The 24,226-nt window shown below is 37.4% G+C and overlaps 1 protein-coding gene and 1 non-coding gene across 14 annotated transcripts in view; one reads left to right on the top strand and one right to left on the bottom strand.

Annotated features, from left to right (window-relative positions):
* The first annotated feature begins 2,899 nt into the window (after nt 1-2,899).
* CDK12 (cyclin dependent kinase 12) overlaps nt 2,900-24,226 on the top strand; it is a 73,026-nt gene continuing 51,699 nt past the window's right edge. For 10 of the 13 annotated variants that reach the window (XR_008961208.1, XR_008961206.1, XR_008961210.1 and 7 more), the window contains exons 1-6: nt 2,900-4,556; nt 8,713-9,597; nt 16,507-16,683; nt 17,823-17,962; nt 18,527-18,697; nt 21,807-21,996. Coding sequence is in view for 5 of the 13 variants with exons in the window: in XM_044389267.3 (XP_044245202.1) it covers nt 3,508-4,556; nt 8,713-9,597; nt 16,507-16,683; nt 17,823-17,962; nt 18,527-18,697; nt 21,807-21,996 (2,612 nt within the window). In the remaining 8 variants the exon portion in view is untranslated. The remainder of the gene's footprint in view (nt 4,557-8,712; nt 9,598-16,506; nt 16,684-17,822; nt 17,963-18,526; nt 18,698-21,806; nt 21,997-24,226) is intronic. The other 3 variants (XM_048224436.2, XM_026512953.4, XR_003320057.4) reach the window with 2 other exon arrangements.
* Nucleotides 12,286-12,392, bottom strand: LOC113265699 (U6 spliceosomal RNA). The gene has a single exon (XR_003320107.1). It is a non-coding gene; the product is annotated as a U6 spliceosomal RNA (small nuclear RNA).

Genomic DNA, 24,226 nt, shown 5'->3' with positions numbered 1-24,226 from the left:
AGTAAACTTTACCAAATTTTGGCTGAAAATGCAGATAAAATAACATTATTGAAAAATTTGTACTCCAAAATTAAAGATAGGAGAGGCATGTTATTAAACAAGAAAATCATCCAAGGTGCATGTAGGAGCAATCTTTGTATATGGCAAAAAGGTGACAATGGTCAAATTTTAAATGACTAAGCTTTGAGGGAGATTTCAGAGAACTCTTTAAACCTAAAATCTAAACTAATAAATTGATCCAGGATGTGGTTGGGGGAGTTATTGACTTTAGTTAAATATTTCCTCTTGAGTACAGCCTAAAGAGCAGCTTTCTGACTTATTCCAAGGGATTTATAGGGAAAGTATAGTCTTCATCTGACTGATTACCTTGGGGTTCATAGAGTTGCCCTGACTCCCTGCCCTGGGAGGTCATGCAAATAAAGCAAATTGTGCAGTCCTGGAATTTCTGAGTTCAAAGTTTTTCTGTAGAGTGAAGCAACCCTTATTTTATAAAAGCACTATTTTCACACACTGCTGGACAAATTTCTGCAGTTTATACTTGATTTTGTATTTAAACACTTGGACAAAATATATTTACTAGAGTAAAAATTTTTTTCCAGCTTTATTGAGAGATTATTGACATTAGAATTATATCCACCAAAAAGAGAAAGTGTACTGCAATAGAAAGAGTACTGGTCTAAGATTAAAGAAAGAGCTGTCCCTGCTCCTGGCACTTCCTACACTTAGTGGAAACATACTCCAACTCCTGAGTCTCAGTTTCACCTTTAGTAGATACATGTAGTAATACCCATCTTGGCCACCTCACTGGATTATTTGTTCAACTGATGTCTATTGACAGACTTAAAAGAGTTGTGTGGAAAATTGAACAGTGCTATAGAAATATATGATAAAAATTCAGTAAAATCTTCATTCATTCATTCATTGGGAGTCTCTAGTCTCAATAGACAACCAATAGATAATTAGGAAAGTTTCAACCACTGTTTAATTTAGATGATAAATTTTATTCAAGATTTTATTTGACACATTACCATAATTCCTTCTGCTCTCCCCATTGTTACATTTTACCGTGGGTGTGGGCGCATCCTGGGTCAAAAACTTAATCTCATTTAAAAGGTATAAAAAATCAGAGTAATTTTGCTGAACTCATGCCAGCGTTTGATAAGATGGCTCAGTCATTTCCTTTAGTCAGCCACTAAGTCTCATGCCGTTGGCCATCATGTCAGACACTGGTGGGGACTTTTACGTCCAGGCTCTATTGCAGCAATGAATGAGGAGTTACTATACCTGAGTTCCAGTACTTAAGTCTATCCTTTTTTTCTTGATGGCATTAAATTTTCTTCCATAGTTAATTAAAAAGTTTACCTTTTTAATGTTTAGCCAATATTTATGGACTCAAACATTTAGGTAAAAATTTTTCTTTTTGGTACCCACGTGACCAAAAGCAACCAGAACATTTTCAGGGAATGATTTTGAGAGTGGATTCTTTTGCCTACATTCAGGGTGTTTTCTGGCCCCTAATTTACTGGTTGATCTTCCCTTTTTTTTTTTTTTAAGATTTTATTTATTTACTCATCGGGGGGGGGGGAGAGAGAGAGAGAGTGAGCAAGCACGTACTAGCATAGCAGGGGGAGTGGCAGGCAGAGGGAGAAGCAGGTTTCCTGCTGAGCAAGGAGCTGGATGCAGGACTCAATCCCAGGACCCTGGGATCATGCCCCCAGCGGAAGGCAGGTGAACTTAACTGACTGAGCCACCCAGGTGTCTCTGATCTTCCCATCTTTGAATATACATATCCTATTTAATCTTCGTGATCCAATTCAAATGCCCTACATTTATAAAGCTTTTCCTTAACATTCCTAACCTCCTTTAGAACCTTTGCAGGGCTCTGTATCATTCTTATGACATTTATCTTATATCTTGTGGTATGAATATTTTCTCTATGTTTTGCTTGATGGCCTTATGAGAAAGGACACTATTTCACAGAGGAGGGCCTTAAAGTCTCATGAATTTGATGAAGAAAAGAATGAAGAATTTTGGATAAGTCATTTAATTTCTCGGTGCCTTAGTTTACGCACTTATACAATCCCATTTGAGATGATTTTTGTGACGATGGAATGAGCTAATGTGTGCAAAGTTCTAACAAGTAAAAAATGAAGGGCAGGATATTATTTTTTCTTGCTCATGAATACCATGTTCTACTTGTTCATAATTATAATCTTCTGCGCGAGGATAAAAGGCTAAATGATTCCAGAAAAGCCACAGATGATCCCTAGAGGTGATGAGTTTTCAGGTTAAGATTTTAAATAGAGTGGAGAGAGGAAGTGCCACGCTATACAAGAGCTGTCCTTTGGTGTTAGACATGAATCTGAATCACGTTTTTGGCACTTACTGGACTAGCTTTGTTACCCTGAGTAAGTTTTTTAACATTTGTGACTCTGAATTTCCTTATCTGTAAAATAGGGAAGAGGATATCGTGTTTTGCAGGGTAGCATGAGAATTAGAGATAATGTGCATTAGTATACGCTCTGTAGGTGGGAAGCATTGTTAATACTTAAGGAATTGGGTTGAAATGTCCCCACACTCGCCCTTTGTCCTGTTGACAATATTTTTACCCTGGTAGTGAAAAGAGTTCTTATAAAGTATGCAAAATTAGTTTTGTGCCGGAGCCTGGGAGTATTTGTTCAATAAATTATCAATAAAGTTTTGACTAAAAAAAAAATTCTACCGCCGTTTCAATAAAGCTTTGCTCAAATAGAGAGCGCGGAGCTTATCGCGAGAATCTGGCGGAACGCGTTTCTTGTTCAGGACCTACTCTCGCGTTGTTTGAGCAGGCCGTCGCGAGAGGTCAAAGGGAAGCGCGAAATACCGCGAGAGTTCACAGGATTCTCGCGGTATTTCCTGGGATTGCCCCCTCCCCCCCTCCTCTAAGTGCCGTTTCGGTTTAACCTAGTGTGTGACTGAGTCTGTGTGAGGGAGCGAGTGAGTGTGTGAGGTATTGAGGTGAGGCGGAGGCAAGAAGAGGGGCTCCCTCAGGAGCGAGGGACAAAGGGGGCGTGAGGCACCTAGGCCGCGGGACCCCAGCGACAGGAAGCCGCCCCGAGCCGGGCTACCGGGTAGGGGAAGGGCCCGCGCAGTCTTCACAGGGCCCCAGAGCCGAAGTCGGCCCCACAGCCCCGGGCCGTCGGCTTCCTACTTCCTCGACCTCCCCGGCGCCCGGGCCTGGGGATTGGCTCGGCGGGGGGAGGAGGGGAAGCAGACTTGAGCAGCTACCCGTTGTCTCGCAACTCCATTGCTGAGGAACTCTCGTTTCTTTTCTGGCTCCTTCACCCCCCACCTCATGTAGGAGGGTGCCGAGGAGTCGGGAGGGAGGAGGAGCCTGGGCTACCGTCCCTTCCCTCCCCACCCCCTTCTAGGGGCGCTTTGGTAGGCGTGGGGTTGGGGGGGAGGGTGGGGGTTACTTTTTGGAGTGCTGGGGAACTTTTTCCCCTTTTTGAGGCTAGGGGAAAGGGAATGCCCAATCCAGAGAGACATGGGGGCAAGAAGGACGGGAGTGGAGGAGCTTCTGGAACTTTGCAGCCGTCATCGGGAGGTGGCAGCTCCAACAGCAGAGAGCGTCACCGCTTGGTGTCGAAGCACAAGCGGCATAAATCCAAGCACTCCAAAGACATGGGGTTGGTGACCCCCGAAGCAGCACCTTTGGGTACAATTATCAAACCTTTGGTGGAGTATGATGACATCAGCTCTGATTCAGATACCTTCTCTGACGACATGGCCTTCAAACTAGACAGGAGGGAGAATGATGAACGTCGTGGAACTGATCGGAGTGACCGCCTGCACAAGCATCGTCACCACCAGCACAGACGTTCCCGGGACTTACTAAAAACTAAACAAACAGAAAAAGAAAAAAACCAGGAAGTCTCCAGCAAATCGGGATCGATGAAGGACCGGATATCAGGAAGTTCAAAGCGTTCAAATGAGGAGAATGAGGACTATGGGAAGGCACAGATATCCAAAAGCAGCAGCAACAAGGAATCCAGGTCATCCAAACTCCATAAGGAGAAGACCCGGAAAGAACGTGAGTTGAAGTCTGGGCACAAAGACCGGAGTAAAAGTCATCGGAAAAGGGAAACACCCAAAAGCTACAAAACAGTCGACAGCCCCAAACGGAGATCCAGGAGTCCCCATAGGAAATGGTCTGACAGCCCCAAGCAAGATGATAGCCCCTCAGGAGCTTCTTATGGCCAAGATTATGACCTTAGTCCCCCAAGATCTCACACCTCTAGCAATTATGACTCCTACAAGAAGAGTCCTGGAAGTACCTCAAGAAGGCAGTCAATTAGCCCTCCTTACAAGGAGCCTTCGGCCTACCAGTCCAGCACCCGGTCACCCAGTCCCTACAGTAGACGGCAAAGATCTGTGAGTCCCTATAGTCGGAGACGTTCTTCCAGCTATGAAAGGAGTGGCTCTTACAGTGGGAGATCGCCCAGTCCCTATGGGCGAAGACGGTCCAGCAGCCCTTTCATGAGCAAACGGTCTCTGAGTCGGAGTCCACTCCCCAGGTGAGCTATTTGTCTAACAGCCCTTTCTTAGGCTGGGTCATGAGGAACCCGAAATTAGTCAAGTTAACCTTTTTGTGGAAGACCCAGTCTTATGGACTAGAACACTTTGCTATTGGCTAGTTACTCAAGTAGGTGAATCTAGTCTCTTAATCCAGAATTTGAGAAGTGGAGAGTACATATGCCTAAAACTGCTAAAGGTAGGTACTTCCAGTGGTGAGACCTTCAGTTGTAAGCTCCTGTGAGAAAAATCATAGGCTCCTGCTTATTGAGTACACAGAGTTGATAACTGAGCTTATCCCAGAGCTTATCTAGCAATTTCTGTTGCATTGTCTTAAATGTTTTAAAAAATCACCTTGGTATACGTGCTTTAGACCTCACTGGACCTGACTAGAGATGTAAGAAATTATAAATTTTCATTTGTATTATCTTGAAGCTATTTGCCTAGGTCATCTCTCATTTGTGCATGTGCTGTCCACTGGGTCTCCAAAGCTGTAAGTTTATTTCCTAATTGACAATGTTTTGGTAACTCCTGTCTTTCAACTGATGTTTCTAGTGGAAATTCGGCTGTTTAGTCCTTTTTCCTTTTGTTGATATGTAGCTTTGCAGAAATTGGTTCCAAGGATAATTTGATTTTCTTTACAGCATCACCGTTGACCTACCCTGGGACCACCGGCAATTTTCAAAATCTTTCTCTAAAATAAGGGTAATAGTGCCTTTACCATATTTTAGCAAGAAAGGCCTGTTAGTTTGAAATTGTTAAAATGAATTACTACTGAAAACTTTTCTTATTCCTAGATGATGAGATGTACCTCCCTCTTTGTGAACTCACCTTTGTCCACAAAAGAACATGGGCTTTGGAGTTATACCTGAGTAGAATCCTAGTCTTGCTTTGTGAACTTTGGCAAATAATTTAATTTCTCCTTGCCCATGTTTCTTCATATGTAAAAAGGGAATAATATCTACCTACTTCTAGAGTAGTTGTGAGGATTAGCTAGTAAACATGAAGTGTATAGGACAGTTCCTGGTTACCTGGAGCAAGTCAGTAAATTCTGTCTTATGAGCGAGGAAACGTTGAATGCTAAGGGAGAAATTATGCTAATTTGTAAAAATCCATGCATGTCTTTTATATGTCAATATGAGTAATTTTTGCTGACTTAAAGTTATAATTAGTTATATATTAGTTTGAATTAATCAAACTGCAGAGTTCTCAGCTGTCAGTGTCTTAAAGTTCCTTAGTTCCCCCCCCCAAGCCCTCCCATTTTATCACAATTTTTCAAACACAGAAAAGTTGAAAGAATTATAGTGAGGATCCATATATGTACTACATACATTCTACAATTAATGTATGCTGTATATTTTATCATATCCATCCATCTCTCCAATCCATCTTTTGTTTTGATTCATCTCAAAGTTGCAGACATCAGTATACTTCACTGTAAGCATTTTAGTGTGTTGTGTATAGCATTAGCTAGAGTTGAATTTTTTTGAAGGGGTGAGAGTAAAATTTATATACAGTGAAATGGATGTCTTACGTGTACCGTTTATAAAATAGATTAGTTGTTTAAGGAAACATAAGAAATACTCTCAGAATACTTGTTTTCTTGAGGGAGTAGTTTCATTAAGGCTGTTTTTTGTTTTAAAGATTTATTTATTTGTCAGAAAGAGAGAGAGAGCACAAGCAGGGGGAGCAGGAGGCAGAGGAGAAGCAGGCTCCCTGCTGAGCGAGGAGCCTGATGCGGCACTGTATCCCAGGACTCTGGGATCACGACCTGAGCCCAAGGCAGACGCTTCACCGACTGAGCCACCCAGGCGTCCCACATTAAGGCTGTTTTGAGAATTTTTATTGTCTTGAGTTTTGGGAATATGGAAGTGCACTTGAGACTAAAACACTAAAACTGCTTTCAGAAAGAACTTGCTTTTCAGTGATTCGTTTTGGATTCATATCTCAAGTTCTCTCTTCCTTTACTCAGTTAATTGGAATTCATGCAGTAATTGTAAAAAATAAATCAGGAAAGAATTGGAGACACAATATGATAGCATAGGACACAATATATAAACATAATATAATTTTGGAGTGATATACATATTTTTAGTTGGGTTTTAGAGAGCATTACATGTTTGTATGTGTGCACTACAGCTTTTTCCTCATTCGTTGGCATTCCAGACAGTAAGTACAAAAATTTCTTAGAGTAGAGCATACAGATCCCTTCTGTGATTATCTCTGTATTTTTTCCTTGGGAGACACAGTCAAAATTAAACAACGTTGTTTTAAAAGACTGAAAATGCTTTGCCAGAAATGTAATGTCTTTGCATCCTCCAAATTAATAGTGATTAATAGTAGCAATTTCATTTCAGATGGGTAAAACCTAACTGAACTCAGGGGGAAAATATATTTGTTTTTGAGAACAGTTTTTATTATTGCCTGCATTTGCCTATTGGTTGTCTCTTCTCACCACCCCCTTCCCCCATCACTTTTTTTCTTGAAGAGTGGATCTTGAACTCAAATACAGCATTCGTATCACTAAAAATGCCATAAGTATATGGCCATCAGAATGTTTTATTAACAGTAGGCTTCTGTTGAGAAATTGAAGGGCTTGTAGCAGAGTTCGTTAGGAAGATTTTAGTAATGCTGAATGATTAAAGAAACTAGTTTTTAGAGCATGTAGTTCTGGTATTACTTAGTGTTTGGGACTTTAGAAGTTTATCCTAGGATAATAGAGATGGTAGTTTTATCACAGCTCCAATTCAGTGAGAGAAAACCTCTGGTTTCATCCAGTTATTTACAAGAGAAGTATTTTCTAAAGAATAAGTGGATGTTTGGTAAATTCACTTAACCACTTTCAGTATTTTATATCCTCATGTTCATATATATGTTGTTATTGCTGTTTTGAGTACTTCTATTCCAATAATGACTTGCATTTTAACTTAACTTTTTGGAACAGACTTCCAAAAAGCAGTGTAGGTATAAGAAAATGATGGCTAATATCATGTGAGTGATTTCGCCTACACATATATTACTATTTGTTTTGAAACATTTTGAATTATGTTAGTATTACTAATGACCAAAGATAAAGGGAGATATTGAAGATCTGGAATGGGAGCAATTTATTTTGAACTACTGGGCAATTTGTTTTGTTCAGTCACATTTTTAGTGCTATTACCCCTCCCCCCCCATTGAGGCCTGAGCACATTAGGCTTTATGAAAAGGCAAAAAGAATTAATGAGGGTTGGGTTTCAATGTGGAATAATCTGCCTCATGGATTTCCAAATTCTTGATAATGAAGAAAGTAAATCTAATATGCAACAGTACCTTGCTTTATGAGTTCCTAAAAAGTTGATTGGAAATCATTTTATATATGAAAGTACCAGAAGTCATTATAGTTTTGAGAACTTCTGATAAATATTTGGTAAGACAACTTTTTCAGCTTATTTATTTTGCAAATCCTAATAACTCTTGTATCTTAGGGGTTGTTTAGCATAGGTACAACTTAATTATCGACTGAAGATACAAGGAACAAAATCTTCCTGGGATCTGTCAATTAAATAGCTCTCTTGTTGAAACAATTAGGGTTTGGTGAAGCATGCTATTTACTTTTAACTTGCTGATTGGTATAACCCACCTTTAGTATATAAAGTATGACTTTTTTTTTTTAATCATCTTTTCACTTTATCAGAGATTTAAACCAAAATTCCAAAAAAGTGATCATTGTGAATATGGGTGTTTTCCAACATGGGAAAAAAATACTCATCATCTTGAGTTGGATAAGTAATGCATAATTTTAGTGTTATATGATTGAAATACATTGTCCTGCAGGAATTAGTTCCTTGTAATCTATTTTTTAAGTAAACTTTATTTTTTAGACCAGTTTTAGATTCATAAGAAAAATTGAGAAGATAGTACAAAGAATTATTATATGTCCTTGCACCCAATTTCGCCTGTTATTAACATTTTACATCAATCTGGTATATTTGTTGCAGTTAATGAACCGATACTGGTATATTATTATTATTATTGTTATTTGATGGTACCCAATTCATTTTTAAGATTGCTAAATTACTCAAAGTAGGTTGTTACCATGTTCCGTAGTTTAACTGGTGTATTTTCCTCCATATTGCTGTCAGCTATCCATTTTAAACTGCCTTTTTTTTTTTCCAGTAGGAAATCCATGAAGTCTAGAAGTAGAAGTCCCACATATTCAAGACACTCATCTTCTCATAGTAAAAAGAAGCGATCCGGGTCACGCAGTCGACATTCCAGCATCTCACCTGTCAGGCTTCCATTGAACTCCAGCTTGGGAGCTGAACTCAGTAGGAAAAAGAAGGAAAGAGCAGCAGCTGCTGCTGCAGCAAAAATGGATGGGAAGGAATCCAAGGGTTCACCTATATTTTTGCCTAGAAAAGAGAACAGTTTAGTAGAGGCTAAGGATTCAGGCTTGGAGTCTAAAAAGTTAACCAGAGGTGTAAAATTGGAAAAATCTGCCCCAGATACTGAACTGGTGAATATACCACATCTAAACACAGAAGTCAAAAATTCTTTAGATACAGGGAAAGTAAAGTTGGATGAGAACTCTGAGAAGCATCCTATTAAAGATTTGAAAGCACAGGGATCAAGAGACTCTAAACCCATAGCGTTGAAAGAGGAGATTGTTACTCCAAAAGAGACAGAGACATCAGAAAAAGAGACCCCTCCACCTGTCCCCGCAGTTACTTCTCCTCCACCTCCTTTACCAACTACTAGCCCTCCACCTCAGACACCCCCTTTGCCACCTTTGCCTCCACTACCAGCTATTCCACAGCAACCACCTCTGCCTCCTCCCCAGCCAGCATTTAGTCAGGTTCTTGCCTCTAGTACTTCAACTTTGCCCCCTTCTACTCACCCAAGGACATCTACTTTGTCCTCTCAGGCAAATTCTCAGCCCCTTGCACAGGTTTCTGTGAAGACTCAAATATCTGTAACAGCTGCTATTCCACACCTAAAAACTTCAACGTTGCCTCCTCTGCCCCTCCCACCCTTATTACCAGGAGACGATGACATGGATAGGTAAGTCGTATAGTTAACTGGGAAAACTTTACCCTCTTGTTGTAAATGCAATGCATTTTCTATTCTCAGACTGTCAAAACTGCTCTAATACATGGCTGTTTAAAATGCTTTCATGAGTAGGAAATGCTTTTGGTATTTGGTTTTCAGTGGAAAAGTTCTTATTTATAACATTATTACTTAGGAGGAGAAAATTACAATTTGAGGCCTAGTAACCCTTTTTGTTCATGAGTTTATTTGATAAGGTAACTTTTGGGTCAAGTTTTTAAAAATCAGTGGTGTTTTTCCTCCGTAAAGTTTTATGTTGAAAACTTCTTTTTTTTCTTTTTCTTTTTAGATTTTTTCTTTTTTCTTTTTTTAAGATTTTATTTATTTGAGAGACAGAAAGCACAAGCAGGGGAGGGGCAGAGGGAGAGGGAAAAGCAGACTCCTTGCTGAGCAGGGAGTCCACTGTAGGCCTCAATCCCAGGGCCCTGAGGTCATGGCCTGAGTCAAAGGCAGCTGCTTAACTGGCTGAGCCAGCCAGGCAAAATGTTGACAATTTTAATCGCCATAGAAAAATTGAAAGAATAATACAATTAACTCCTTTATACTCTTCACCAGGATTCACCAGTTAACTTTTTGCCACATTTGCTTTAACTTTAGGTATCATGACACTTTACTTCTGAATACTTTAGCATGTCTCTTCTAACACTAAAACATTTTCCCAAAGAATCACAATACCTTAATCACCCAAAAAACTTCTTACTGATTTAATAATATAATGTCATTAATAACAATATCAAATAACCTTAGTGGTCCTCCAAAATGTCTTTTATAGCTGTTTTTTTGTCTCCTAATCCAGGAAAAGAATAAACCAGATTTATCTTGAGAGGCACTGCTTAAAAAAAAAAAGTTACCCTATAAGAAGCAAAAGAACAGTATGCAGAATCTTTACTAATTAGAATACAGATTCACAATGGGATGATGGGAAGAGCTCTAATTTTCATGAGTCCTCTGAATATTGAGAAGTGAAATGATTATGAAACATGAATCTGATTTTATGGAGGCATTAGGAAATATATTTATTCTATATCTTGGCAGGACTAGCTAGGCAAATGCCATCAAACAGGTGCTGATTTAGTGGTGACGTATGCCATGGTAGTCTGTGTTACTGGTTTTTTCGAAGGAGATCCTACCCTCTTGTTCTCTAGGATATGAGTTTAATTTATTGCAACAAACTTTCATTGTAATCATAAAAGTAAGTACCACTGATCTTACATCCCAGAGCAATTCCCAAGCCTCCATTATTTTCCAAGTGACATCAGTAATTTGAATGGTGATATATTTCAGCTCTTTACATCTGTATTTTTCCAGACTATGCTCTGTGCCTTTTTTTTTTTTTTTTAAAGATTTTATTTATTTATTTGACAGAGAGACAGCCAGCCAGATAGGGAACACAAGCAGGGGGAGTGGGAGAGGAAGAAGCAGGCTTCCAGCGGAGGAGCCTGATGTGGGGCTCGATCCCATAACACTGGGATCATGCCCTGAGCCGAAGGCAGACACTTAACCGCTGTGCCACCCAGGAGCCCCTGCTCTGTGCCTTTTAAGAAGATACAAATGCAATTAAAAAAATTTTTTTAAGAATGAGTCCATTACTATTCATAGTGGTAAATCTTATTTTAAGGAAAATTCCACATGCTTTTTCTAATAATTATTTTGTCAGTTCTGCTGTATCCTGAGAATTGCAAAAGGGAAGGATAAAACCTGAAATTTATGTTAAAAAATCTGTTTAGGTGCACAGTATACTTCTCATAGATACAAGCTACGTGTTTCTGTGGTTTTTGTTGGAAAAGGAAATATCAGTTGAGCATTATCCAGTGGGACTCTAGGCCATGATCTAGCTACAGGAACCTTGTTTAAATATTAGTTTACATGGTGGCTAGAACAATATCGATGTGGCTGAAAATCTTCATTTTGAAATGTTTTCTTGGCTAACCAAATAATTATTGAACTTACCTACCATGTGTCAGTGTAGAGTGCAGATTTCCAGAGGTGGAATAATTTTGGTAGGCACATAGGGATTTCTATCTTTTAGAATGGGATGAAAGGTAAAGTAAGACCATTCAGTGCTTATTTGAGTATGTGTGGCTATCTTTAAGAATGTGTATGAGAAAATGAAGGGAACAGAAGTATTTTTTGTTATGTATCAGTTCTGATTGTGAAAGTATAACTGTCATTTCATAGTCCAGTGTAATTAATTTTTAATAGTGTGATAATTATGTAAAAACCCTTACGTAATAAAAACAAAACGTCTGTTTTCTATGGATACATATATTCATATATATATGGATACATATATTCATATTTATATATATGAATATATATAAATTCACACCAAAAAAGATCCAGGGGTGCCTGAGTGTGGCTCAGTCGTTAAGTGTCTGCCTTCAGCTCAGGGCATGATCCTAAAGTCCTGGGATCGAGCCCTGCATCGGGCTCCTCCGCTGGGAGCCTGCTTCTTCCTCTCCCACTCCCCCTGCTTGTGTTCCCTCTTTCGCCGGCTGTCTTTCTGTCAAATAAATAAATAAGATCTTAAAAAAAAAATCCAGAAAGATATATATTAAGCTGATGATAATGGTTATCTCTGTGGATGGGATTTAGGATGAGGATCAAAGTTAAAGGACCTTATCTGCAAAATTTTAATATTTTAAAAATATGGGATGCTTCACAAATTTGCTTGTCATCCTCGCACAGGAGCCCTGCTAATCTTCTCTGTATTGTTCTGGTTTTAGTATCTGTGCTCCTGAAGTGAGCACAAATGTAATTATTTTTAAATGTGTGATTATTATTAGTTTTCTACATAAATATAAATAAGTTATTAAAGGTAGAAAAATGAAAACGAAGGGGCGCATGGGTGGCACAGCGGTTAAGCGTCTGCCTTCGGCTCAGGGCGTGATCCCGGCGTTATGGAATCAAGCCCCACATCAGGCTTCTCTGCTATGAGCCTGCTTCTTCCTCTCCCACTCCCCCTGCTTGTGTTCCCTCTCTCGCTGGCTGTCTCTATCTCTGTCTAAATAAAATCTTTAAAAAAAAAAAGGAAAATGAAAATGAAGGTATCTTCCACAATCCATTTTATTTTTTCACTATGTATTTTAAATTCAAGATGTTTTTTGTTTTCGTCTTTATTTTTTTGGTGCCACGCTATCCATATATCATACCAGCTGCACCTGTTTTTCACTTGAAAAATAATTTTTATGTAAGAAAACTTTTCAGGAAGAAATCTGAAAGTTGCATATGAAATTTATTTATATTCTTGATGTTCTCATGTGAGATTGCAGCAGCTTAATTGTTGAGAATGTGATTTATACATCTTTCTGTTGCCTGTAGTGCTTTAGACATAGAACACAGAATGCGATCGGTAGATATTGCTTATTTGAATCAGACTACTGAAGGAGAAAGGATCAGGACTTGTGTGAAATGACACTGGGCATGTAGTTAATTCATTTGGTACATGGATGATGTAAAGCTTGTATCAGAGGATTTGTCTTCTTTTAAAGTCCCTTTGGGAATAGAATGAAACTTTTGTTTCAATCATATATATAGGGCCAGGAGTGTATTAACCCAGGTATCAAATGCAGAAGTGAATTTAACTAATGGTATTGCAAAAGCCTTTCTGATTCATGGTCTGCAATTTTTTGTTTCAAGAAGTGAAGGCTGCTAAACTATCCATTCTTCATGATATAGTACATTATTCATGAACATAGCTATTCATGGGGATCACCTGCTTTTTTTTTTTTTTTTTTTTTTAAGATTTTATTTATTTGAGAGAGAAAGAGTGGGAGGAGGGGCATAGGTAGAGGGACAAGCAGACTTCCCGCTGAGCAGGGCTTCACCCCAGGGCCGCTGAGATCATGACCTGAGCCAAAGTCAGACACTTAATCCACTGAGCCACCCAGATGCCCTGGGGATCACCTGCTCTTTAGGAGATCATCTGTATACTTTTAAAATTTTAGTTAACTGGGGCGCCTGGCTCTGGCTCAAGTCAGTAAAGCATGCAACTCTCAATCTCTCAGTTTCAGGGTTGTGATTTCAAGCCCACGTTGGACATGGAGCCTACATAAAAAATAAATAAAATTTCAGTTAACCGCATAGGGTTTTTAAAATCTTTGTTTCCAGGGCACCTGGCTGGCTCAGTTGGTAGAGCATGCAACTTTTGATCTCGGGGTTGAGTTCAGGCCCCACTTTGGGCGTAGAGCTTACTTTAAAAAATAATAATAAAATAAAATCTTCATTTCTGATCAATTTTTTTTTTGGTGGCCTGGTTCATTTGGAGTTTATCAGACTTTAGTAGAGTCTCTATTATTCTTAAAGGCTTTATCTTTAAAGTACTAAGCTCTTACAGAAAAGAAAATCTGTGTGACCATTCAGATTTGATTTAGAATTTTGCTAATGGAATGCTTAGTTCTTATTTTTAATATATTCAATTCAAATTTTTAATAGAAGTTTGTTAAAGTAGGGTCACCTTGGTGGCTCAGTCGTTAAGCGTCTGCCTTTGGTCAGGGCGTGATCCCTGCATTCTGGGATCGAGCCCCACATCAGACTCCTCCGCTGGGAGCCTGCTTCTTCCTCTCCCACTCCCCCTGCTTGTGTTCCCTCTCTCACTCCCTCTCTCACTGTCTCTCTCTGTCAAATAAAGAAATAAAATCTTAAAAAAAAAAAAAAAAGTTTGTAAAAGTAAATCACTTTTTAAATAACCTGCTTTAAGGGGAAAGGGATAAATGATCATATTTGAAGTCATTTATGCTATTAAATTGTGAAAAATATTAGGAAATCAGTCTTTTAAAATAATTGATATGTGAATTCATATTTATTAACAATAAAGACTTCTTATTAGTGGTATTGCTATTGTAGTACAGATTAAATCCCATCATCATAAATTCCAAGAGACTTTATAATAGATTTTAAAACTTGAGCAACCGTGGAGCTTGGCAACTTTTTTGAAAGAAATTATTATACATGAGCATTTATGCAACTACTCACCGGATGTGAACCCAACTACAGGCATAAATGGGGAACCAGGAAATACTGATATTGGCAAGATCAATAGTTCCTGGTACTGAGTCTTCATAGTAATGACTTAGATGTTCAATATCTGCTCTCCAGTGTTAGACCCTCTGGACCACATCCACTGTATAGAGAGCTGTGTTTTACTGAGTGCTGTATACTGAAGGCTAAAGGCCATCATGTTAAGCATTTCAATTTTATGAGTCATCATTATTCCACGATTTTGGGTAGATTGGAATTTGTTGAAATAGGATTTGACCTATATTCAATTTGTATGCCCTGAACTGGTAGTACATAGCAAACACTCATGCTTTATGAAATAAACATGTTAAAAATGTAATTTTTCAGAAGCAATGTACATTTTCACAGTAGCAAACTGAACATGAACCTATAAGAACCTATAACCTTGGAGAAAACAAGACCTAAATATAAAACATAGATTGAACTTACATGAAGTGATGGTAAGAAAATTCAGATATTTCAGTTCTAGTGAAGGATAACCAAGAAGTAATCTATTTCTGAATCATGAAGAATTAAAATTTATAGAGTATTCCGACGTTAGTAGTTGAAAAACTGGGAATTTTCATTCCCTGAATGTCTTAAAAATTGGGAAAATTTAAAAATCTATGTTGTGTCCTGCCTGAAAAGTTTTCTGGTGACAGGCTTTGTTCCCAGGGTAGAAAAATCTTAGTGCAAATTATAATAATGTGTATTCTTCTCTATCAGTAATTGAACAGACAGTTTCAGATGATCATTTTGCACTCCATTGACTACCCTAGTTCTGGTTGGTATGCAAAAACTAATCTAGATTCTATTCTGCCTGATTTACAAGAGATTAAAATGATGAAAATTGGTAAAAAGTTATACTTTTGTGGTTGTGTTTTCACATGCAGTCTTTAAAAAGACACATTGCAAGGGATCTTTATGGTTCTATGAAAGTATTCATGAAAGAATACATGTTTTTATAACCACTTGTAAAAAAAAGTGGAGGAAGCTCCTGTGATTAGGATTCTCAGCTTCTTTTCAAGCTTCTGATACTGTGATAGAAAAGACATTATCTAGCATGGTTTTATTTGTAGGCATAAATTAATATGTTATATTTTCTGAGGACATGCACAGCACAAAATCCTTTCTTCTAAATAAATTGAGATGTTTAAAAAATTGGATCTGAACACTGACTTTCCTAATCTATTCCAGAAAAGACATCCCTTCTCCCTGCCCTCCCTTGCCCCACCATTTTGTTGATTATCATGAGACACCTGCTACCAACTGCTTTAATGATTCTGAAATAGTTTATTAGACTCTCTGTAGATTTTTAGTTTCAGAATTATTTTTCCATTTTGGCTAGTCAGATATGGTTGCCTTTTGCTTCCAAACCAAGAATAGGTCAGTATATTCACTAATTTTGATGTCCAGTTTAACTATATTTTTTTTTTACAAAACTCAAATGCTATTTCCTTTTCCAAGTTTTGTCCATATCTTTTATAACATAGTAGTGTTAAATTGTTGAACTTTCATTCCTTAATGCTGGTTAAAATATATAGAGTAGGTTTGGTGACTCCATGAATTGCAGTGGTACTTTGGGAATTTAAGGTGATTACTTCCTGTATTTTATTTCATCTCAGTAAAATTCCAATAGAATCTTAGGAAAAACATTAAAAAGTTTGTTATAGGACCTACAAGTAATATCCCAAATTTTTTATTGTTTCTTTTATGTACTATGGATTTTTATATTATAGGGTTTTAGCCCTTAAAAATAAAATCTTTATAATCTTTTGGTATACAGACATTATAAGCTTTGAAAAGTTTTATTTTCATATTTTTAAAGTAATTTTGATCTTTTTCTTCTCTTCCTCTATTGTTTAGTCCAAAAGAAACTCCACCTTCAAAACCTGTAAAGAAAGAAAAGGAACAAAGACCACGTCACTTACTCACGGACCTCCCTCTCCCTCCAGAACTTCCTGGTGGGGATCCATCTCCTCCAGACTCTCCAGAACCAAAGGCAGTTACACCACCTCAGCAACCATATAAAAAGAGACCAAAGTGAGTTTTTAGAGGGATATTTTATTTTATTTTTATTTATTTAAGAGAGAATGAGCGGGGGTGGGGGGGCAGAGGGGGAAGTAGAGGAAGAGAACCTCCAGCGGACTCTGCACTGAGTGTGGAGCCTGACTTGGGGGTCCATCCTATGACCCCTGAGATCAAAACCTGAGCAAAACCAAGTCAGACCGTAAACTGACTGAGCCACCCAGGCGCCCCTGGAGGGAGCTATTCTTAATTACAGCTTCCTTACTTACTTTTGGGCCTAAATTTCACACATTCTTCCACAACCTACACCAGTAGGATTATTTAAAATTGGGCCTAATATGTATCTTTTATATTAATGGATAAAAGCCTTTCTGGGAGACCTGTTCATCTGCGCCCTCAGATACCTAGTGTTTTTAGAAAAGCAATGATTTCCCAAATACAGCTATACCATGAACATTGATCTCATTGTATCTTTTGAGTTTGATACTTAGAATATTAAAAAAGAAAAAAGCTCTTTCATTCAGGGTGTATCAGCCATGTACACATAACTGAAAAATTAATAGATGTGGGATATTTTTTCTTAAACTACATAAATTGCCATTCTATAAATGTAGTAGAATCTGGGTTTGATCTTTCTATTGTTAGTGTTCTTTTTCTTTTTTTAAATTGGGCTTCACGCCCACCATGGGGCTTAAACTCATGACGTTGAGATAAAAAAGAGTTGCGTGCTCTACCAATTGGGCCAGCCAGGCACCCCAGCATTCCTCTCAATAATAAAAATAGTTACCATTTATTGAGTATATATTATTGCCAAAGTTTTATATTTTATTTTAATAGTAACCCTATGATTTAGGGATTCTTTTCCCATTCGATAGGTGATGAAGCCAATACTAAAGAGAGATTAGAAAGTAAGCAGCAAATGTATTATTTGATCTTATGTCTTCCTGAAGCAAAAAATCTGTCTTAGCCACTGTGAGAGACCATTTATTTCATATCATTTGATTCCTGCCTTTTTAATAAAGAAGTTCATAGAAGATTCATGGGCCAGAGAATCATCATAAAAGAATTCTGTTTTCTTCTTCGAACAGGCTTAAGTTTTTAAAATAACTTTTGTTTGTTTGTTTGGGGGGGCTCTTTTGTTTTGCCTTTTTTAGAATTTGTTGTCCTCGTTATGGAGAAAGAAGACAAACAGAAAGTGACTGGGGAAAACGCTGTGTAGACAAGTTTGACATTATTGGGATTATTGGAGAGGGAACTTATGGCCAAGTATATAAAGCCAAGGACAAAGACACAGGTAAATATTGCCACAAAATTCTAGATGTCAGAAGTTTAAAAATTTAGCAGTACTAATGCTAAAGTAGACTTAGCGAAAGTAAATTTCGAGTTCTGATTTGGTTTCCAAAAGTTACTAAAAGACTAAAATTTTCCAAAAGAATAGTATAATTATTACTGTTTAAAAAGCTTCCTCTTTATCTGTCGTCCATTGTAAATATTTTATAATCTTGCTGGGAATTTAAGAGACAGTAAAAATAAAATTTGTAAGTTGCTCTTTGTTTGGTAAGGGGTTAGTTCTTAAAGATAAAATGAAGTAGTTGGATTGTTGGCATATTTTAATAATTCAGAATTTTTAAGCCTAACTGAATACTGAATTAAGAAATGCGAGTCTTAAAAAAAATCAAAGGCAAGAAAGGGAACATGGGGTTCAGTTTGTTTTTTAAGGCATAAAAGTATCTGGCGTATAGCATTAAAGTAAGCTAAATCTGTCTTTCAGAGCAACTCTGGGCATATATTGGCTGGTTCATGATGGTGGCCAAAAAATGCTAATTGATAATGTAACAGTTTGAATTTGTTGTAACAGGAGAGCTAGTGGCCCTGAAGAAGGTGAGACTGGACAATGAGAAGGAGGGCTTCCCAATCACAGCCATTCGTGAGATCAAAATCCTTCGTCAGCTAATCCACCGAAGTGTTGTTAACATGAAGGAAATTGTTACAGATAAACAAGATGCACTGGATTTCAAGAAGGACAAAGGTACTAGCAAGGAATCATGTTTCTACAGGGTAGATTGGTACATCTTGTTTTCCCTCTCTTAGCTTGTTTGCCTGTTTGACCAACTTCTTGAATCTATACTAGAGTTACGATGTTAGTTTTAAAGTCTCTCTCTCTCTCTTTTTTTTCTTTTACAAATTATAACAATAATGGAAATTAAACCCAGATTTATCAGTTACTCTCTCTCTCTCTTTTTTTTTTTTTTTTTTTTAAGTCGGCTCCATGCCTAGCATGGAGCCCAACATGGGCCTTGAACTCATGACCCTGAGATCAAGACCTGAGCTGAGATCAGGCATGGGACAGTAAACCGACTGAGCCACACAGGCACCCACAGTTACTCTCCTTTTTACAGCATCCCTTCTGGTTATTGTTTATAGTGCATCCATATTTTTACATAGTTTTGCACTTAAACAATTTAGAATTCAAAGCAGATATTTCTAAAACAACCTTCAGGTCACATACTGGTTTGTGTTCTGGATTTGTAATTTGTGTCTCTTTGGGGGATAAAATTGTTCATTCATACTTATGTTTGAAGTAGTCTGTATATGTCATTCAACCTACTTTTATTAAAGCAAATCTGAAGATTTCTTTTGTGAAGAAATGGCATCTGTGAATATAGTGTGGAATGTTAAGGGAGAATACAATTGAAGTACCTAAAATTAGGAAGGTAATAGATAAAAGTTAAGCTAAGCTTGGCTTATTTATAGACCCTTGAAGATATTAGCACAAGGGGAATAGCACTTCTCAAGTTAAGGTAGGAGTAGTTTTTGTTTGTTTTTAATTTTACTAAGTCGTAGAAGTAGTTTTAAAGCAAATAAAAAAATGGTGCTTATGTAACGATAGTTAGATAAATTTATGGAAGTTAGATCTGAATAGAATTAAGAATACTAGGTATACTTTTGGGTGTGTCTTAACTTCTTCTGATTGTAAGAGTAGTATAATGTTTAGGTAGTTTCTCTAAGGATAAACAAGAAAATGTTAATTGGTTTCGAGTGGAGCTTACTTTTCCTCTGCCATTCTGTACTGTTTAAATAGTTTACCATGTACTGTTCAAATTCTTTCTTTAAAAAAAATCATAAAATAATGAACAAATGGATGTGATGCATACCCATTGTGGTAAAATTGAAAATATGGAAGGGTAAGAGAAAGAAAATGGCAATCATTTCTCTCCTACTCCATCCCAGTCTACCACCATCCATAGAAAACCACTATAGTATTAGCATTTTGGTGTATTTCTAAGTACTCTATATACATTATATTTATTTTAGCATAACTGAGTTCAGATTGTATTTAATGTTTTATAATTTGTCCTAAGCAATTTCCCATGTCATTAATATGTTTTAATGACTGCATAAAGGTAGATGAATCTAAATTTACTTCACCAGTCTCTTTTGAGCAATCAGTAGCCAGTTTATTTTCTTTATTATATTTTTTAAAGATTTATTTATTTTTAGTGAGAGTATGCATTCACGCAAGCAGTGGGAGAGACAGAGGGAGAGGCAGAAGAAAAGAATCTAAGCAGACTTTTTCCTGAGTGCGGAGCCCAACTCAGGGCTCAATCTCACGACCCTGAGATCATGACCTGAGCCAAAATCAAGAGTCAGATGCTTAACTAAGCCACCCTGGCGCCCCATTATTACTATTTTTTAAAGCAAGCTCTACGCCCAATGTGGGGCTTGAACTCATGATACCAAGGTCAAGAGTCACATGTTCTACCAACTGAACCAGCCAGGCGCCACAATTAGTTAGTCACCAGTTTAAAAAATATAATAGTTCTGCATTGAGCATTTTTGTTCATAAATCTTTGCATTTTGGTTTATTAATATAGTTTCTTAGAAGTAGAATTATTTGGTTAAAGGGATTTTTACGTTTAATGTTGGATTGCTTTTAAGATAGTAATTATTTATGTCTATCTGTGAGTGTCCATTCCACTTTATCCTCCCTAAAATTGGGTACATCTTTTTAAAAAATTGTCACTTTGATAGGTGAAATATGATATTATTTTGGATTGCGTTCCTTCTGTTACTTCTGAGTTCTTTTCCATGTTTATCAGTTTCACTTATTTTCTCTTCTTTGAGTTGTCCTTTTGTGTCCTGTGTCTACTTATCTTTTGCCGTTTTGGTGTTTTTCTTGTTAATTTGTATGAGCTCTTGGCTGAATCTAAGATATTCCTTTAATGCAAAGGTTCTTAATTTTGGGGGAGTTATGGACCTCTTTAAACATCTTATGGATCCGTACTTTAAAAAAATAAATTCAAAATGGTGCATATTAGGTGTTTAAAATATTGCATACTACTTCAGGGAGTTCAAAGAATCCTTGAAGCCTTCCCTCTAGATTAAGAATCCTTGCCCTTATGCTGGTAGGAGACAGAATTTTAGACTGGATAGATAATTGTCTAACCTAGGTCTAGTGCGGCTTATGTTACAATATTTGCCTTTGTCATACACCCTGCTGAAGTGGAGAGATAGCATGGATTTCAGATCTTTTACAATTCTCTTAACGTACTTATCCTTTTATTAGCTTCTAAATTTAAGGAGTTTAGTTAGATGGTTCACCTTTCTTTCAGTTCTCAAATACTATGAATTTCACCAGTAATTTATACTATATATACTGTGCTATCCCTGGCATATTATGTGAATCCTATTAAATATAACTGAGGTAAAGACTTATACAGAAGTAGCCATAGACAATAATGGCATAGTAACAAATGGTCATAGTTACAACAAATAAAACTTTATTTTACAGTGACAAACAGCAGCCTGGATTTGGCTCAAGGCCTGTAATTTGCCAACTGACTTAGATCATAGACAACTAGTAATACAACATGATCAGGGTAGTTCTCAAGAAGTAAATAGTCCAAAGAGCACTGGGTTAAGAGTCAGAAGATTAATTAAAATAGTAGTTCTGTTATTTATTATTAGAAAGGGCAAGTTATTCAAGTACTCTGAGTTTCAGTTTCTTCAGCTATAAAATTAAGTGGTTGTTTCAGAGAGCCTTATGGTCCACTCCAAAATTATATTAAAATTTGAGGCATTGTCATTTCAGCGTCCTTTTCCTCTTGTTTTTAATTTTTTCTTTCATTTTTGTGTAGGTGCCTTTTACCTTGTATTTGAATATATGGACCATGACTTAATGGGACTGCTAGAATCTGGTTTGGTGCACTTTTCTGAGGACCATATCAAGTCATTCATGAAACAGCTGATGGAAGGACTGGATTACTGTCACAAAAAGAATTTCCTGCATCGGGATATTAAGTGTTCTAACATTTTGCTGAACAACAGGTAACATAGTAACCAAATGAGGTTAAGCATTTTCTCCTTCTCTTCTGACCCAGTTATAGTTTCAGCTAGTTAGCTGGGGTTATAGGTAGACCCAATGATGCAGTTTTTTGCATTTACATACATCTGATAGTTGTACTGTAGGAACATCTTATGATAGGGGTACTCTGATGAGCAGAGTCTTCAGACTCAGTGTTGGTAAGAAATTAACAGAGGTAGGATTGTAAAGGTTTTTTAATTGCAAACATTTTAGGGAATCACTTACATCCTACAGGAATATTCAGAGCGCTTTTCGCCATAGTAAAATAAATGTTATTGTGGTCCTTGGCAGATTAAAACACACATAGAGTTCTCAGTGAAATTCTCCCTTGTTTAAGTGGGGAGAAACATGCCTGCTCTTATAGCTGTTCTTGAGACTTTCTCTGTTATCAGATTTCAGAGTAAACACAGGTGTAGCTGGTGGTTGACCTTTCAGCCAAGCACTTACTCCCAAATTTTAATAGTGTAAACAGACAGGAATTTGGTGATGAACAGTGTTAAATTTTCAGAAGTTTTTATCTGCTTTCTTCCTCTCTGGCTATTTGTCTAAACTACACTGGTGATATTAGGTGTATTATGCACACTAGTCTTTGGTAAATAGCCCTACCTATTGAGGAATAAAAAGTAAGTTTGATGCTGTTGAAGTCCTATCAGTGTTTGGTTTTTAGGTAACTGGGCTATTTATAGCCATCTTTGTCTGATTCACCCATTGTTTTATACATTTCTATTCAATTATATTTAACAAATATTACCTAGATAGAGCTATAGAATGATTATGATGTATTTCTTATCTTCGTGGAGTGAGGTAACCAACTATCCAGAGTTGCCCAGGGACTGTCCTGATTTTACTTATTTATTTTAAGGGTTTTGTTTGTTTGTTTGTTTTTAAGAGAGCAAGCAAGCAGGGAGGGGGAGGGGCAGAGAGAATCTTAAGCAGGCTCCATGCCCAGCGCTGAGCTCGATATGGGGCTCAATCTCACACACTGAGATCATGACCCGAGCTGAAGTCAAGAGTTGGGCACTTACCTGACTGAGCCACCCACGTGCCCCGAAAGATTTTTTATTTTTACATAATCTCTTCACCCAACGTGAGGCTCAAACCCAGGACCCCAAGGTCAAGAGTTACATCCTTCACCAACTTAGCCAGCTGGGTGCCCCTGTCCTGGTTTTAGCACTAGAAGTCCCACGTGGGATAGTTGGTCACTAGAAAGTTCAGAGTTTCTGAGGGGAGCTAAACAAATAAATCGCTCAATCCAGTAAATATTTATTAAGCACCTCCCACCCCCTGCACAGACACATGGTTTTTAAGTAATCTGTACACCCATCGTGGGGCCCAAACTCACAACCCGAAGATCAGGAGTTGCATGCTCTACCCACTGAGCCAGCCAAGTGCCCCTAAGCCCCACCCACCCCCGCCTTTTTTTGGGGAAGATGCAGTTTTGATGAATGGACAGAAATTTATCAGAAAGCCTGACAACAGAGGGTTAAGTTTCTAAGCAAAAGAAATTACATGGGCAAAATCACATAAATATGAAAATTAATGTGTAATATATGGGAAAATGTAAACAGGTCAGTATTGCTAAGGCAAGAAGAATGAAGCACGTAATGATGAGATGAAGCTGGACAGTTGCAAGGAGCCAGTTTAAGGATCTTGTATATCTTGCTAAGGAGCTTATTTTGTCTATAGATGACAGCCATTGAGTGGTGCTGGTTTGGTTAATTTTTTGTTTTTAAATTATAAAGTTGGGGCACCTGGGTGATTCAGTCACTTGGGCATCTGACTCTTGATTTCAGCTCAGGTCATGATCTCAGGGTTGTGAGATTGAGCTCTGCGTCCAGCTCTGTGTTCAGTGTGGAAACGGCTTGAGATTCACCCTCTGCCCCTTCCCCTGCTTGCTTGCTCTCTCTCAAAAAAATAAAAAACAAATAAATTATACAATTAATTTGTATATTTATTTTTATGTATATATAATTATGTATATATAATTTGTTATATATATAAATTATGTATATATAATTTGTAAATTTATTTTCAAATTATATAGTTAATGCATTTTTTAAATTATTTTATATGATGTGTATAATTATATATATTTCATACTTAAATACTTTTGTGAGATAAAACGTGATGTTAAAAGATTATTCCTGTCACTGTCTCCCACAATTTTCATTAAAGCTGGGCTTGGTTAATCTA

This window comes from Ursus arctos, unplaced genomic scaffold (assembly GCF_023065955.2).
Source record: "Ursus arctos isolate Adak ecotype North America unplaced genomic scaffold, UrsArc2.0 scaffold_24, whole genome shotgun sequence".
In the NCBI taxonomy this organism is placed as follows: Eukaryota; Metazoa; Chordata; class Mammalia; order Carnivora; family Ursidae; genus Ursus; species Ursus arctos.
The sequence above is the reverse complement of the archived record's forward strand: the minus strand, read 5'-3'. Positions and strand labels throughout refer to the sequence as shown.